This window comes from Rhinopithecus roxellana, chromosome 1 (genome assembly GCF_007565055.1).
Source record: "Rhinopithecus roxellana isolate Shanxi Qingling chromosome 1, ASM756505v1, whole genome shotgun sequence".
NCBI lineage: Eukaryota > Metazoa > Chordata > Mammalia > Primates > Cercopithecidae > Rhinopithecus > Rhinopithecus roxellana.
In genome coordinates this window covers 43206061-43222883 of record NC_044549.1, presented here as the reverse complement: position 1 = coordinate 43222883, position 16823 = coordinate 43206061, and the positions used below count along the sequence as shown (strand labels likewise).

General features: G+C 39.7%; 1 protein-coding gene across 2 annotated transcripts in view; it reads right to left on the bottom strand.

Annotated features, from left to right (window-relative positions):
- CASR (calcium sensing receptor) overlaps positions 1–16823 on the bottom strand; it is a 102484-nt gene that overhangs the window by 17591 nt on the left and 68070 nt on the right. For both annotated transcript variants that reach the window (XM_010370530.2, XM_010370529.2), the window contains exons 3-4: positions 16109–16415; positions 11091–11975 (exon numbers count right to left, since the gene is read on the bottom strand). In XM_010370530.2, the coding sequence (XP_010368832.1) occupies positions 11091–11975; positions 16109–16415 (1192 nt within the window). The remainder of the gene's footprint in view (positions 1–11090; positions 11976–16108; positions 16416–16823) is intronic.

Genomic DNA, 16823 nt, shown 5'->3' with positions numbered 1-16823 from the left:
CCTCTTATTTGTACTTCCTATGTGCCAGTCACTCTTCTAATACTTAATACGCACTATGTCATTTAATCCTCATAACACCTCTATGGATTAGAACTATTAGTATCTTCATTTTCTAGGTGATGAAACGGAGGCAGAGAAAGATCAAGACACTTGCAAAAGTCATACAGCCACTAAGTGCTGGAGCTGGGCTTGAACATGGCTTTTCTACAACTCCATCCTACACCTCCAATATAAATTGCTTACAGTGTCCATGGCAAATATTTGTCAGAGGTCAGTAACACATCCTTATTGAAATGCATATATAGTGGTAAAGCTGTAGTAGTTAGCATACATTTCTTCCTCCTATTTAGGTTTCAGTTCCTTGATTCTTAACATGCCAGGCAACAAGCTGCTTCTCTCCTTTGTCCACTAGTTCTCTGCAGTGGAACTCTCCCGACATCAGGGTAGAAGTGGGGAGGGGAACTGAACAAGATCCTTTCATAGTTAGCTGGTCATCTTTCACACTGGTCAGACTGGACAGACAAGTGACTTAAAGCTCATCCCGGGCTACAAGTCTTCTGCATTATTGGTGGCATGGGCTGGAGATTTCCACCATAATCCTAACTTCAAAGGAGAAACAATCAAAACTCATTTTCTTAAAGTTTCTAAGTATTCATTAAAAAACTCACAATACAAGACTGGATTTTTATACTATCGGAATAAATCAACTAGGAAATATTTACAAAATATTCACTGTGTGTTCTGAACTGGGCTGCAGAACTACCAGACATGGTCATCCCATCCTCATAGAGTTTTCATATGGATTAGGGGATAAAATACAAGACATAAATATTCAGTGAAGCAGTAAACAGTACAAGATAAAATATAGGTAACTGCTAACTGATGGGGTATCATCTCTAAGTACAGAGAAACTCAGAGGAGATAGAAATTAAAAAGGGCTGAAATGATCAATGCAGGCTTAAGGCATAGTAAATATTTTGGCTGGGAAAGGACAGAGGGAGGGGAAGGTGTTAAAAACCATGGAACAGCATGGGCAAAGATTCCACATTAGGAATAAACATGATGTGTTATGGGGCCAGTAAAGAGATCAATTTCTCAAGAATCATGTATGTCTAGAGAACAAGGGGAAATGCAGAAGATAAGTAAAGAGGAGCCAAGGCAAAAAAAGAGGCTAGATTTCATATCAAAAAGGTATGGGATTAGATAAGAAACAGGACTGATCAAAACGTAGAGAACTTGGGATCCTCCATAGACTGCTGGTGGGGATGTAAACTGGTGCAGCCACACTGGAAAAAATGTTTGGCAGTTCCTTAAAAAGTTAAACATAGAGTTATCATTTGACCCAACAAATCTACTCATGTGTGTGTGTGTGTGTGTGTGTTTGTGTGTGTCTGTGTGTACATACCTAGGAGAAATAAAAATATATGTCTACACAAACATTTGTACATAAATGTTCATAGCAACATTACTCATAACAACCAAAGGTGAGAACAACCCAAATGTTCACCAGTTGGGTAAATGGATAAATAAAATGTGGTATATCCACACAATGGGATACTATTTTGCTGTAAAAAGGAATGAAGTACTGATACATTTTATAATATGGAAGAAGCAGCCAGTCACAAAAGATCATATGTTTTATGATTTTATTTATGTGAAATATCCAGGAAAGTCCAAATGTACAGAAGCAGAAAGTAGATCAGTGTTTGTCTAAGACTGGGGCTTTGGGGGCCTAGGGAGTGACAGTTAAAGGGTTTGCAGTTGCTTTTTGATGTGGTGAAAATGTTCTAAAATTGATTGTGGTTATGGTTGCATAACTATGAATATATTAAAAACCACTTAATTGTATACTTTAAATGACTGAATTGTATGGCATGTGAATTACATCTTATAAAGCTGTTACAAAAAGGAAGGCATGGAAAAGGACTTTAAAAATCCAAATATGACTTAATTAGTGAAACTGACATTTGTAGTTGGCAGGAACCTTGATAACAAGGTAGCCTCTAGGATACTTGGTGTAGCAAGTTGAGTAATGAGACATGGCAAGTCCAACTTCGGATGTGGCAGGGAGATAAAGGGTAGGCAGGAGGGAAGACATGGCAATGTAAACATCTTATCTGGAGAAGGAAGCACCCCAGAATCTTTGTGGCTAGGAATTTTGTACCTACACTTCATTAGACCAAACTTCTCTAAAGCAGGAACCGTGTTATTTCTTTCTGTATCTCCCATGGTTTGTAGAGGGCCTAGATTTTGGTGGATACTCAAGCTATGTCTTTTGAGTGCATGATTAATAAAATAGATATTAAACCTGTAGGTGTCCAGCATGACTATGTGGACAAGTGGTGCCCATGAGGAGGATTTTATCAGTCTGAGGATAAATGAGAAAAATAAGGTCAATAAGGCACCTGTATTAGCTGAAAGAAGTAGGCAGAAAATCAATAAAAATATAAGAGACTTAAAAGACTTGGACAGTACTATCAACCAACTTGATCTAATTGATATTTACAGAACAGTCATCCCAACAACAGAATACACATTCTTTTCAGGAACACAAAATATTTATCCAGATAAATCATATTCAGGATTATAAAGCAAGTTTTAATAAATTTAAAAAATATTAATATCAAACAGAGTATGTTGACTCCAATGGAATTAAATTAAAAACAAATCACAGAAAAATGTTTGGAAAAGTCACCGGAAACTTGGAAACCAAATAACACACTTCTAAACCTGAGGGCCAAAGAAGAAATCAAAAGGAAAGTTGGAAGGTACCTTAAACTGAATTAAAATGAAAACACAGCATATCAAAATTTGAGGGATGCAGCTAATACAATATTTACAGTGAAATTTATAGCACTAAATGTCTATATTATAAGAAAGGTTTTTAAATCAATGACTTCAGTTTCCAAATGAGTAACTAGAAAAAGGAGAGCGAATTAAACTAGAATAAATCAGAAGAAAGGAAATGACAGAGATCAGAGTAGAAATAAATGAAATAGACAACAAAAATATAGAGAAAAATCACTAAAGTCAAAAGCTGATTCTTTGAGAAGATTAATAAAGTTGATGAATCTCTAGTCAGACTGATCAGAAAAAAGAGAGAAGATGCATATTTACAGTATGATAAATTAGAGAAGTGACATCACTATAGATGCTGCAGGCATTATAATGATAGTCTGAGAACATCATAAACAATATTACAAATAAAGTTACATCAATAAATTTGACGATGTGGACAAAGTCTTTGAAAGACAAACTATCAAAGCTGACTCATATATATGTAAATAGCATTCTATCCATTAAATAAATTGAATTTGCAGTTCAAAATTTTCCCACAGGCCATGCACAGTGGCTCATGCCTGTAATCCCAGCACTTTGGGAGGCCAAGGTGGGTGGATCACTTGAGGCCAGGAGTCGAGACCAGCCTGGTCAACGTGGTGAAACCTCATCTCTACTAAACATGCAAAAATTAGCTGCTGGTGGTGGCTCATGCCTGTAATCCCAGCTACTCGGGAGGCTGAGGCAGAAGCATCTCTTGAACCTGGGAGGCAGAGGTTGCAGTGAGCCAAGATCACGCCACTTTGCTCCATCCTGGGTGACAGAGCGAGACTCCATCTCAAAACAAAACAAAACAAAACAAAAAAATCCCACAAAGAAAACCAACTAAAGGTGGCTTCACTGATGAGTTCTGCCAAAGATTTAAGGAAGAATTAATACAAATTCTACAAAAGTCTTATAGAATATCAAAAAAGGAGTCAATACTGACAAACTCATTCTGAAGTCATCATTACTCAGACACCAAAACCAGGCAAAGATATTACAAGAAAATAAAACTATAGACCAATAGTCCTCATGAACATAGAAGCAAAATCTCTTAACCAAATTTTAGTAAATTAAACACACAAATATGTGTACAAAAAGGAATATACATTATGACCAAGTAGGATTAATCCCAGGAACAAAAGATTGGTTTGACATTCAACTACATTAATATACTACAAAAGAAAAACCACATCCTTTTCTGATAGATACAGAAAAAGTACTGATAACATCCAACCTCCATTCCTGATAAAAGCTCTCGGCAATATAGGAAAAAAAGGGAACTTCCTCAACTCTATAAAGGGCATCTATGAATGTTAGCATCATACTTAGTGGTGAAAGACTGAACGCTTTCCCCCTGAGATCAAATGCAGACAGCAATGTCTGTTTTCACTGTATCTATACAAGATTATACTGGAAGTTCTAACCAGTTCAGTTGGATTGAATCAGGCTAAGTAAGACTGATAATATGATGTAAATTCTAAACCCAAACAAACAAAAACAAGCAACCAAATAAAAAGGCCAAAATAATTTTTTTGAAGTTGCTTCTTTTCTTCTTTTAGGCATATTCATTAGTACAAATTAGGCTAATAAATTGTTCCTGATAAAGATTCTTAGGAGGCCTACATCAGTTAAAAATATAAGAATAATTTAAAATTTAATGGTTTCTGGATCTTTGTACCTCAATAACCCTGTTCATAGTCTTAAAATCCTTACCAAAACATGTTTTCTTTCATGTAATTTACTTTGTTGATAATGCAGAGCTAAGTTTCAGCCCCAGTTTATGAAGACAGCATTACTGTGGTTTGTTGTGTGAGAGTTTTCTGACCACTTCTCTGAGATCACTGATCTCCCTTATGTGTGCCTATATCTAGGTACTGTGTCACTGTCCTCTCAGGAGTTATTTTTGCCCCATTTTCTTTCTTTATTCATTTGTTTACTCAACAAGTATTTATTGAGGAACCACTACTGGCCAAGCAGGCACTGTTTTAGAAAGAAGAAATGCAATAATATTTAAGATGGACCAAGAGATGTTTAATACACTCCAACCTGATTGGTTGTGTCCACTCTCGATTATTTGCACACTAAACTTTATCTTTGTGTAAGGACCGAGGTGTCAGGACAATTGGCGAACACCCAGGGTTCAAGGTAGTGGACCAGTGTCTTCACTTGGAGACCACTGGCTGATCTGGCAGCCTCTCAGGAGCTAGAAGGCACGTGGTGCTCAGAAGGCGAAACTGGTTCTTTTAGCAACTCCTGTGGCCTCTTTGGGGAACAGATCACCTGGAGCAGATGTGGCTTTCTTACTAGCTAGATATATTACTTTAGGAAAGTCATTCCGACTTCTCTGGGTCTTACCTTCCTCACCTATCAAAGAATAATACTCAAGAATATTTACTGAACATAGTATATAGGCACTATCCTAAGCACTCTGTGCATATTAACTAACATTATCCTCATAATAAACTTATAAGTTTCATGATCTCTATTTCTCAGGTGAGAGAGAAAAGTGAGGCACAAGGACACTAAGTGACTGCCCAAGGTCATAAAGCAATTAGGTGGCCATTAAAATTTAAACCAACTCAGTCTGGCTTGAGATTCCAAACAGTTAACTATTACACTATACTACCTACTCACATGCAGGCGTGAAATTAGACATCTATTAAGTTGTCTATCTCTAGTTACAACAGGTTAACTGGTATAAATGTAGGTTGAGAAAATGGATATATTTTAAAAATGAAATGGTGGAGATGTGTAATGCTTGTGGCAACATGAGGGGCCATAATTGGGAAAATGGTCTAACCTGAATGACATCCTGATCTCCATCCATAGCCAGGACTTCCCTACCTGGGGACTTTCCATTATTTTTTTCATCAACTTTTTTGGGGTATAATTTATATACACTCATTTTAAGTGTATAGTTCTGAGTTTGGGCAAATGTATATGCTTGGTAACTACCACTGCCACCATCCAAAAAGGTTCTGTGGTGTCCCTTAAAGTCAGCCTCTACCCACTCGCAGCCTTAGGCCACCAATGATCTGCTTTCTTTCTGTCAGTAGAGACAGAATGTCGCATAAATGAAATCATATGCTATGTACTATTTTTTAAGTCTGATTCTTTTGCTTAGCAGAATATTTTGTGACTCTTCCTCCAAGGAGTACAGTAGATTCTTCTCCATATCCACAAATCCTATCTACTCTTCAAGACTCATCTCCAATGATTTTTTTTTTCCTTACTTCGAATCCTAACCTGAATTGTATTGTAGTATGTCCTCACATACTACATTTTATTTATATTTTATATAAATAAAATCACATAAGTGTGGAATATTTTCTATTCAAAATTTGTATGTTATCCACTTATAATCAATCAATTATTATGCTTACCAAGTCATATCTCTAAGTCACCTCTTTAAACATCTTTAATATTTCTTTTGGCAGGTTGACTTGCAATTTTTGCATTTGGGCATTTTATTTTCTGCATAGTATCTTGCCTTTAATTCACATAACAGGGAAGATGGAGATGAAAACCATTTCACTCTTAAGAGCAATGACAGGGAATCTTTAAACTGATAATCATCGATCCACAAAAAAGCAACATAAGTTAAAAGATAATTTAGATATCTGCCCGAGAGAGAATACTCTTTTTCTTTCTTATTTATTTATCTATCTATCTATCTATCTATCTATCTATCTATCTATTTATTTATTTATTTAGAGACGGAGTCTTGCTCTGTTGCTCAGGCTGGAGTGCAATGGTGTGATCTTGGCTCACTGCAACCTCCGCCTCCTAGGTTCAAGTGATTCTCCTGCTTCAGCCTCCCAAGCAGCTGGGACTACAGGTGCATGCCACCACACCCAGCTAATTTTTTGTAGTTTTAGTAGAGACGGGGTTTCACCATGTTACCCAGGCTGGTCTTGAACTCCTGATCTTGTGATCCAACCACCTTGGCCTCCCAAAGTGTTGAGACTATAGGTGTGAGCCACCGCGCCTGGCCTCTTTTGCTTTTAAAAATGTTTTAAAAAGGAACTAACAGTTCCTTTTAAAATGAAATATAAAATTTTACTTGAGATTATTATCCAATATAATATGTTTCCAAATTATTTATTTTATTTGGGGAGTAATACGAGGGAAAAGAATAAATGAAGGGGAAGAGAAATAAAAAAAGCTAGTAGAAAGATCTGAACATAGGAGAACTGCTTGAACCTGGGAGATGGAGGTTGCAGTGAGCTGAGATTGTGCCACTTTACTCCAGCCTGAGCGACAGAGCAAGACTCTGCCTCAAAAAAGCAAACAACCAACAAATAAAAAGATCTGAACACAGAACATAGCATATAGACACAAAGAGACGTACAGGCTCACAAAGAAAACACCACCAAGAAAGACACATAGATCTCACAGAGGGGCAAATACAGGACACGCATGCACTTAGAAGCTAACATATTCTTTTATGCTGTAATATTCCCACCTTGTGGTATTTTAGGGTATTTCCCCTAAAAGATTTTAAAATCAAATGGTTGCTCATTATAAGCATAAATGGGAATCACCTCTTGGCACACATTCTCAGTTGCGTCAATTGAATTAAGCTGAACGCTAGAGATTAGAAACCCCCTGCCAGTCTAGGACTCCCAGCTCTTACACAGATAATGAGGGCCAGGTCACACAGATAATGAACTTGATGCTTCTTGCCCAATTCCTGTGGTAAGAGCATGAAGGAAGATCCAGGCCCAATTCCCTTCTCTAATCCCAGCCATGTTTTTTTTTTTTATCTCCCTTCCATCTTCTCTGGCTGTCCCCACAATTTATCCCCCATTCCCCAATTTCCAGCAGTACCAGCAATTCCTAGAAAGGTCAGCTCCATCTGACTTCCATCCTCACCATGGCTGCATGCCTGTTTTTTGACTAGTGAGTATTGGTGTGAGGTGCATGCACCTTGTGCATGATCATCCTGAGAGAAGAAAGAAGGTGATTTCGTACTTACATGATGTTCCATTTAAACTTGATGGTGGGGATGTGACCAAAGCTTGTCCAAACAGAGCCTAGAATACCTTAGCCACAGTGATTGATTCAAGAACGGGTTGTTGGCTCAAACAGTTCCCTGCAAAGGCCTCTAGGTAGTGCTGACAGGTCAAATCAACTAGACTGCTATTCACTCCTTCATTCATTCTATGAATATTGCAGCATCAGACATTCTGCACATACAGATGAACAATACAGGCATGGTTCCTGATCTTGTGAAGCTTAGAGTACAGCAAAGGAGTAGTGAAGAGACAGCTGAGAAGGGATGTGAGGAGGGCTTGAGGGTCTCCAAGAAGAGGTCAGAAGGCAATTGTGGGTTGTATGCTCATAAATCACCTGCTAGTGCTACTTTGGAAGCATATGAGTTGATTGATATATATTTTTTTGAGGAGAGAGAAAGGAAAAAATTGTGATTGACCCTTATAACCAGAATTTTAACTAATAAGTGTCTACTTCAGTCAACTGAAGAGATGTGGAAGCTTAAGTTGGGTATATAAACATCAAAAATGAGGAAGCAAGAATGATCAGAAAGTGTGTTGTGGGAATATGATTTGAAAAGACTTCCAGGGGAAAGTAGATTTGGAAAACAATTTAAATGTTCATGGTAGAAAATGACAGCAGCGATAAAAATTGATGGCCCTTCTGGTGTGGGCTATGGCCTATGCAAAGATGCTGTGCCAAAAACTAATGAGTGATTTGTGAGGAGGTGTCATGCAGGTTGGCTTACAGGGGAAGAACTGAGAGAAGGCAGACATGGAGTTCTAGCTGGAGACCTGGATTCGATTATAGGTGATAAATTTCCATATAGGCCTTAATATTGAGAATGAATAATTGCTAGTTGATTTCCTGATGAAGATATAGGTCTTAATGAGAATTAATAATTGCTAGTTCATCCCCTGGCCAAGATCTCAAATTCTGGAATGCTCGCCCAACAACCTGGGTTCCTGAGGCTCAAAGGAGATCCACACCAAGCACTCAGAACATTTTGGCCAATATCCCATGTTATTCCTCCCTAGAGTTCTGATCCCATTTTCCTATCTGTGCTCTCTCCTGGGGGGATTTTGCCAGACCATGTAAGAGTCAGGAGAACATATCTTTACCTGGGCCATGGTTGGGTGAAGTGGACATTTTGAATGTTGGCTGCTTTGCTTCTATTTCTTCCTTCTTTTGATAATGGCATCCTGACTTCCCACTGGGGATTCACTCCCCGCTTACTCTAAGTCTATGTAGTCTGGAGGACTGCTAGCATTAGGGATGGATCCATTACCTAGGAATGGTCAATAAACGTGGTTTCTGGAACTTTTACAGGATATCTTGGGAAGTAAGGAGATCCTAGCTTCAAGCTGCTACAGAAGCTGAAAATTGCTAACCCTGGGGAATGAAGAACAGAAAGATGAGATGAAAATACCTAGCATTACCTGGAATACTTCTGAGATTTTTAGTAACATGACCCACTACATTTCCTCTTTTTTTGTTTATGCCTATTTGGTTAGGGCTTTCTATTACACAACTAAAAGTCCCAGTTGTGACTATTGCCTGTCATGGCTTTTTTTTTTTCTCTCACAGGTCCAAGCTCTGGTCTTGACCATCTGAATTTTATTTCCTTATCTGGAAGAGGAGCCATTGAAGAGTAGAACTGCCAAGTTTCCCCCTTGAAACCTGTTTTTCCTTCAACCCTACCCTTGTCTTGCAGTTTTTTCGAGTTGGGGTCCTCCTTGCACTGGACATGAAAGGTAAGAAAGAAAAGACGATAGTATCAACCACCTAAAAGATTGTCCCCTTACTCCTCCTACTTAAAACCCTACACCTTAGCATCGTCACTCCTGAAGACTTTAGAGTTTCTGACCTTCATTACAGCACCTCTATCTTGACAGGGTAGGGGTTCCATGTGAAGAAGGAAGCTCTGAGTACCCCACAGAAGTTAGAAATTTTAGCCAACAGTGATGGTTGGGTGAGAGGTTCCCATAAAAGAAGGGCTGAGAACTTGTAGATTCTGACTCATTCGACCAATTTAGACAGTCACTCCTTGTCTTTCATGAGAATCTCTATAGTGACTGATACAAGTTGTATGCTTTTTGCTTCTTGGTATCCTTCCCAAAGGGTTTGTGGTGGTTGGGTTCTGTATACAAAGCTGTTCTAGTTATCATTTTTAGCCAAATGATGGATTAATTAGAGGTGTACTGAAATTCTACTATAATAATCATACAGCTGTTTAGAGTTTGAAAGTTTACAAATTGCTTTTACATATATCATGTCATTTACTGTCACGAACCTAAGTCAAAAGAACCTTGAGTGGAAAGTAAGCTAGACATTAAGTCTGTGTCACAGATGGAGACACTGTGACTTACAGCTGTGGTTTGCCTAAGATCACACAGCTAAGAAATGGGGGCACCGGAGGCTGGGACATTCCATTCAAATTCAGGAGTCCCCACCCTCTCCACTGTCATGCAGTCTCTCTGATAGGTCAGTTTGGAACTAAGGAAAATACAAAAGGAGTGTAAAACATGGTCTGATTGAAAAAATAAGGCACATATGCAAGACCCAAACAGCTATTTAGGATATAAGCTCTTGAAATGAAAAAGATTATGATGTCTGTCCTGTGTGTAATTCAAAAATACAAAACAAGGCTAAACAAGTGTGGGAACTCCTCTGAAGTTCTGATTTTTCCTACGATAACGACTTCAGTACTTCTTTTTGAAACATTCAATATCAAATCTTTTTACAAAGAGTTTTTGTTTTCTGTGCCTTTGATTTGCTTTTGTCCTAAGTCGCACTTAGCTGACCTGCTGGGTGGCTTGGTATAGGCTGTCAGTAATGTAATGGCAAAAGTGGTGACTGAACACAATAATACTAGCTTTATGCCACTTAGTATATGGAATGTAATAGGTACTCAAAAGATACTTTACTCACAAGGGAACAATATTGATAATTTAGACATTAGAAAAATACCCCACTCATTACTAAATCTGTTCTGGGATATTTGAAAACTTTTGGGGACCATACTTTAGTTATTCTGAACCACTGGACTAAAGAACAGTTGACTCAAGGCTTTAAATAGATAATCAAATTACTATCAATTTTGCTCAAATCAGTTGCTCAAGATTTAAAAAAGGTACTTTGAATCCAACACTCCATTTAGTGGTCTCATTTAAATACTGCCCTTTTCAAGTAACCACTATTTTTCTTGCTTGGAGTAGAAGCCCACCTCTGCTTTATTATACAGCAAATTGCTATATAAGTGAAGGACGCACCTGCCACGCCTCAACTTTCTTGATGTCTGCACAGGAGCCGTTGGTGAAGAGCCCTCTCCCAGGTAAGCAGGTATATATATCTTGCAAGGCATGGGCAATGGAGTAGACTGCTAAGTACACATTGTAGGATATCCGTAAATGCGTGTAATCTATGTAAGGGGTCTCAACACTGCTGATGTTCTCATCCCCTGTACAGAGGGGTCGGAAGGCTGTCGAACTGTTGCTAAACCTGCCTCCACTTTCTTCGTGACCTCTCAGAAAGGTGTCCACAGGTAAAGGTCCTTTAACACCTTCTTGGAGGTGGCAGTTAAATGTTTCTTCCCAAAACTCCTTGGCAAAACCATTGTGGACAGACTTCCTGGGATGGACCTTCTTCAGGAATTCCCGAAAGCCTGGGATCTGCCCAGCCTTCAGAGCAAATCCAATGGTGCCTCCAACCACGTGGAAGTACTCGGGCATGGCGATCAGGGAGGAGCTGGCCCAGGCCTCACTGGCCAGCCAGATCTTGCCTGTGATATTGCGCCGGACAATCTCCTTGATGAGGGGCTCAAGGTCTGGGCCACTGGAGAAAACCACGATGACTTTGGCCGTGGAATTTTGAATCACCTCCACCACATGCTGGATCTCTTCCTCATCAGAGTACTGGGAGATGAGTTCACTGAAGTCAATGCAGATGTCCCTTTCCTCAGCTTCCTCTCGGAACTTCTCAATCCCTGGCCGCCCGTAGTCATCATCAGCTGCAATTGTGCCCACCCAGTTCCAGCGGAAATACTCAATGATGTCTGCCATGGCAGTGGCCTGGTGCTCATCATTGGGGATGGTTCGGAGGAAGGACTTGAATTGATTCTTGTTGCTGAGGAGTCTGCTGGAGGAGGCGTAACTGACCTGGAGAAAACCAAGAACATGGTGAATGAGTGAGTGAGTGAGTGAGTGAGGAGGTGCTGAGTGAGCCTCCAGGCTGTTGTGGAGGTGGCTTTCTGAGCATGCCTTGGTCTCATTTATCAACTATGCTGTTCACTGTGTACAGGATGAAAGAAAGCGTAAGGAAAAGCAGCATCTGTTCCACTCCAGCGTGAGCACTTAAGCACCTTTCAGTCATCCCAATTCCCAATGGATGGTTCTTCACAATGCTACTTTCAAAACTGAGTCTGGCCATAAAATCAACCCAACAATAGTGGGATGTGCTTAGCCTTTCAAGAAGAGTCTTTATGCACCATTTCATGTTTCCTCTAACCTCCTCTGTGCTGCCTCATTGGTTATAGTATATCCATGTACACAGCTTTGGCCTGTTGTGCTCAGCTTCTGATCTGAACAGTTTAACTTCCCTTTACTGCAATAAACACTTTGTCCATAATCTGCCTCTGGAAGGAATCAGGTTCCCCATGGATTATAAACTTGAGGCTCTTCAGAGGAGTCCCCGGGAATTCCCTTTTCATATTCTGCCTAATTTCTCTCTTCCCGTCCTCTGGTTATTCCTCCTCCTCCCTCTCCTCCCCACACCCCAGTACTTTAGAAAAAAGTAACCTTAATTGCAATCATTTCTGAGAACTGTTTCTTTTAGGCTCAGTTAGAACATTAGGCTCAATCCCCCTGCATCACAATAACAATGACGTGTGTAATTAAATATCATCAGAAAAACCTCCCTTCCTCTCCATCCCACTATTGTTGGATTGATTTTATGACCAGACCCACTTTTGAAGGTAGCATTGTGAAGAATCTTCCATTGGGAAGCACCTTCCAGAGCCCTTTCCTTTATTCATTTATAGGTGACGGCTGAGCCTGCTTGACAGGCTTTTGATGTGGGTCTCGAAAATCTTAGAGGCTAAACAGGAACCCTGGAGAAGCTGTCTTGACATGTTTGCACTCTCTAAGACATAGCCACTTCTGCATCTGAGCAAGGGTGTGGACTACCAGGGGAAGAAAGTCTTGCCCTTGATGTTAAGAGATCGTTGCTTGAAGAAGTAGCCAAATACCACGTAAAGCATTAGTTAGTGCAGAACTTTCCCACTTCTTTTCACATTATGGCAACACATGGAGCAAATGGAAGAAGCTGATCAACCTTGGTGGGAGTGCTCTGACCACTCAGGCCCCACCTGGCCACCCCAAAGCTTGAGGGGATCCACATCTTTGATGAGGCCGGCTTCAGCTCATTTGCAGCACTCTGTGTCATCAAGGCTCACCACTTAGGAAGTTCCAAGTTATGGGAACATTTTTTTCTGAAGAACGAAACATTTTAACACAAATAGAATTTCTTCTAGGAAATGAAGTAGCTTAAAACCTTGTGTTCTCTAGTTTTTCCAGAGAGATTTTGAACTTCTTAAGAAAACAAGTCAAAAAGTATTTGGGAGAATGGCTTTTTAATATCTCTCACCAATTAAAACAATTAATTTTCCATGTCCAATATTTTTAAATAAAATTTTCCAAAGCGTTTCTTCTTATCAATGGATAGTTTCTACATTAGAAACATAAAAGGTGTTGGTCTGTGAAAAAATTAGGCCAACTTGACTAAAAAGCAAGTATGATTGTTTTCTGACAAGCGCTTTTATTTTAGAAGGTGTAGTATAAAATTGATTATTTTTTCCTTTATCAGAATAAAGTATTCTCGAAATACAACAGAACTTCATGAGGCAGGTGGTTAAATTAAATAATTTGTTTAGATGTTACTGTTTTCAGAGAATTCTGTTAGCAGACCCAAACGATAGGCCTCTGAATCAGATTTTTGCAAACACAAAACCTACCGTTTAAAAAAATCCATCAGGGCCGGGCGCGGTGGCTCAAGTCTGTAAACCCAGCACTTTGGGAGGCCGAGACGGGCGGATCACGAGGTCAGGAGATCGAGACCATCCTGGCTAACACGGTGAAACCCTGTCTCTACTAAAAAATACAAAAAACTAGCCGGGCGAGGTGGCGAGCGCCTGTAGTCCCAGCTACTCGGGAGGCTGAGGCAGGAGAATGGCGTAAACCCGGGAGGCGGGGCTTGCAGTGACCCTCCAGCCCGGGCGACAGAGCGAGACTCCGTCTCAAAAAAAAAAAAAAATAAATAAAATAAAAAATAAAAAAATCCATCCATTATTGCTTGCTTCTTGATTTTTTGAAAAATAGGTCAACAGGGCTTTAATGGAATAAAAAAATTAAAAACAATAATATTCCTCATGGATATGTTCTCTTAAGGAATATATTTATAATGTTTCCCAAGTTTTTAAAAGCAACTCTAAAGTGGGGTAAATACCATTTTGTGTCCCAACCCCCCCCCAAAAGCCCTCAGAAACACACAAAACTTTTTTTATTGTAAGAGGGGAGAATTTCATGAATGATTCAGAAAACTGTTCCAACCGCAATTTGTCTAGCTGGTCTGCCTGTTCCATCCACTTGGTGGCGTGGCTGGCATACAAAATACCCCTGGGTTCATGACCCCACCAGGCAGGGCAGTGGCTCCCAGCCCAGCTGCACATTAGAATCACTTCTGGAGTGTTAAAACCTCCTGACACCCAGGCTGCATCTCAGCTCAATTAAAGCTTGTTCTTTGGAGAGTGGGACTTAGGCACCAGTATCTTTAAAGCTCCCTAAGTGATTCCAATAGGTAGCCATGGCAGACATGGCAGAGAACCCCTACTGTAGATAGACTTATGTTGGTTTGATTGATAATCAAAGCACTTTCATAATTCAAATTCAACTTAACCTTATCTTTCATCCAAACCACAAAGAATTAACACCCCCCCACCCCCACCCCCTGCCACCTTTCATGTTCTTTCTTTACTTGACATCTTAGCCTGTTGGCTATGGGGTAACAATAACTTACTTTAACTGTGTATCTAAATTTGAATATACGCAGCACATTTACTGATACAGGCTTTGTCAGATCACTTTGGCACAAAAGTTACAAAGCTAGGGCTTCCCCATGGGAAATACCTTTAATTCCCTGAAGTAAGGATTCCATAAATGATGACAAAACTGTCTCTTGTCTCATGTATATAAAGAGATAATGGCAATCACCAAAAAAAAAAAAAAAAAAAAAAACCCAAAAAACAAAACAAAACAAAAAATGGAGCCCTCCCAACATAGAATGTAAATTTATCAAAGGTACTCTTACAAATTTTACATATTAAGCATTCAAAAAAATAATTTTAAGGTGTAGTTTATAATTTAATTTCAAACTTAATGTAAGGATGCATCACAATTGAGCTAATTCTCCCACCTACAGACATTTAGGTTGTTTCCATTATTTCACTATTATAAAATGATGTCATAGATTCATAAATATTAAACTGAAAAATGCTTTGCTCTATAGTGTTAAGAAGGAAAATGCCATGTTATAAAATGGCATTTCACGTTTGTTATCTTTTTTTGGTGAAAAAATGTACCATTGAATGTTTATTAAAGCACTTGCTTCAATAAACTGTTAGTATATGAAAATGCAACCATCTCTCCACCTAGGCTGAGTTCCCGCAAAGTGGAGACTGCTTATACATATATACTGAATAAATATTTGTTGAATGAAATAGAATTTTCTCCATTTCTGGAATATGCAACACAATGATTAAGTTCCTGTATTGTGAGAAAATATGCTCTGCTTCCCTCTGAGCTGAAGTTTCAACCAGACAGTAGAGAAGCAGAGACTTTTCAGGAAATGGGAATTAGGGACAGATATTTTGAATTTGAGAGGTGGGATTTACCTCATATGCTCTGATTCCTTTTAGTAAAAGCAGAAGGAATAAAAGCATTTACTAAAGGAATAGAGTGGGAAATAAATAATTGAATGCCTCTTTTTTAAAAAAGACACAGTTTTATGCAAGATACATTTAAAAGAATTTTGGAAGAGTAGTGAAGGAATCATTGACACTGTGGACACTGGAGTTTCAGAAATCCCAAATGGTCATGATACAGCATATCAACTAAATCATGGGTCTTTTGTGCCAGAGATAAGAAAATAGCAAACTGTATGGATATTGGGCATGGCACCCCCAAGCTTGCTTATTCTGACCCTGCTCCCAGTGCCCCATCTGAGAAGGCGTGAGTACCTGGGGAATGTAGAAGAGCCCCAGCAGATTTGCCACTGCTGTGGAGATGCCTGAGCCAGTTGCTCCCACCACAGCAATCGTAGAGGGAATGTGCTCTGAGCAGTTGCAGAACTCATCAAGGTTCAAAGAATCAATTTTGTTTTGAGCAACAAAACTCAGGGTGGCTTCCAAGGCCTTAGAAACGGTGTTGCAAGTGTCAAATATCCTGTATCCCAGCGTCAAGTTGGGAAGAAGGGCTGGGCTGCTGTTTATCTCCTCTATGGCAAATATCATAGCCTGTAACCAGCGAAACCCACGGAAATTATACCTGGAAGAAAGAAGAAGTGGAAGAAAATGGGAAGCTTTCTAGTCAACGACTTAAAGACTGGGCAAAGCTGGGTTTGAATCATGGAACTGTTACTACTCTCTGGCTTCATGGCATGCTCTGTACAGAGCCCTCTCTGTTAAAATGGGGATGACATGGCCAGGTGTGGTGGCTCACGCCTGTAATCCCGGCACTTCGGGAGGTCGAGGCAGGTGGATCACTTGAGGTCAGGAGTTCGAAACCAGCCTGGCCAACATGGCAAAACCCTGTCTCCATTAAAAATACAAAAATTAGCCAGGAGTGGTGGTGGGTGCCTGTAATCCCAGCTACATGGGAGGCTGAGGCAGGAGAATCACTTGACTCTGGGAGATGGAGGTTGAGTGAGCTGAGACTCTGCCACTGCACTCCAGC